Raw genomic sequence first — 759 nt, 5'->3', positions numbered from 1 at the left:
TAAGCAAAAATTAAAATTGTCCTGTACTTTGTCTTATCATTTTTTATAATTTATGAGAGAAGAGAGTTAAAATGTTCTTAAAACATTTGGAATTGGAAAGTGAGAGTGTTATGTTAGAAAGAATGTAAATATGAAAACACCATTTATAACTTTTAAAATAGAGAAAGAAGACTAATTTGAAATGGAATGTGTAGTTTTATCTTTAATGACAAGTTTTAGATACTATAATATCTTGAGATTTCTCTCTGTTCGACCACTGTTACTCATTACTTACAGATTCTGATTCCATGAGAGGTTTGATAACATTTTTTTTACAGCAGGGTAGATATTAGTTATCTTTTCTTTCCTTTGTTGCAGCCCCCTCCTGGCCACTGTTCTAGGTGCTGTTCTACTAAACAAGGAAACAGTCAAGAGTCTTCAAATACCGTTAAGAAGGATCATGGGGGGAAATCCAAGATACCTAAAATATATTTTGGGACACGCACACACAAGCAGATTGCTCAGATTACTAGAGAGCTCCGGAGGACAGCGTACTCAGGGGTCCCAATGACTATTCTTTCCAGCAGGGATCATACTTGTGTCCATCCCGAAGTCATCGGTAACTTCAACAGAAATGAAAAGTGCATGGAATTGCTAGATGGAAAAAATGTGAGTAGAGTTATTTGTTTTAGAGAAAAAATAAGGGTGAAAATATTAAAGTTACTCAACATATTTTCATATGTATCTTTCTAGTGATAATCAAATAACTTAGGGAAATCA

The 759-nt window shown here is 33.7% G+C and overlaps 1 protein-coding gene across 1 annotated transcript in view; it reads left to right on the top strand.

The window, feature by feature from the left end:
• BRIP1 (BRCA1 interacting protein C-terminal helicase 1) overlaps positions 1-759 on the top strand; it is a 237,298-nt gene that overhangs the window by 70,891 nt on the left and 165,648 nt on the right. The window contains 1 exon segment of the mRNA XM_012648397.1: positions 358-648. Within this exon segment, the coding sequence (XP_012503851.1) occupies positions 358-648 (291 nt within the window).

Source organism: Propithecus coquereli, unplaced genomic scaffold (genome assembly GCF_000956105.1).
Source record: "Propithecus coquereli isolate 6110/MARCELLA unplaced genomic scaffold, Pcoq_1.0 Scaffold285, whole genome shotgun sequence".
Taxonomy (NCBI): Eukaryota; Metazoa; Chordata; class Mammalia; order Primates; family Indriidae; genus Propithecus; species Propithecus coquereli.
The sequence above is the reverse complement of the archived record's forward strand: the minus strand, read 5'-3'. Positions and strand labels throughout refer to the sequence as shown.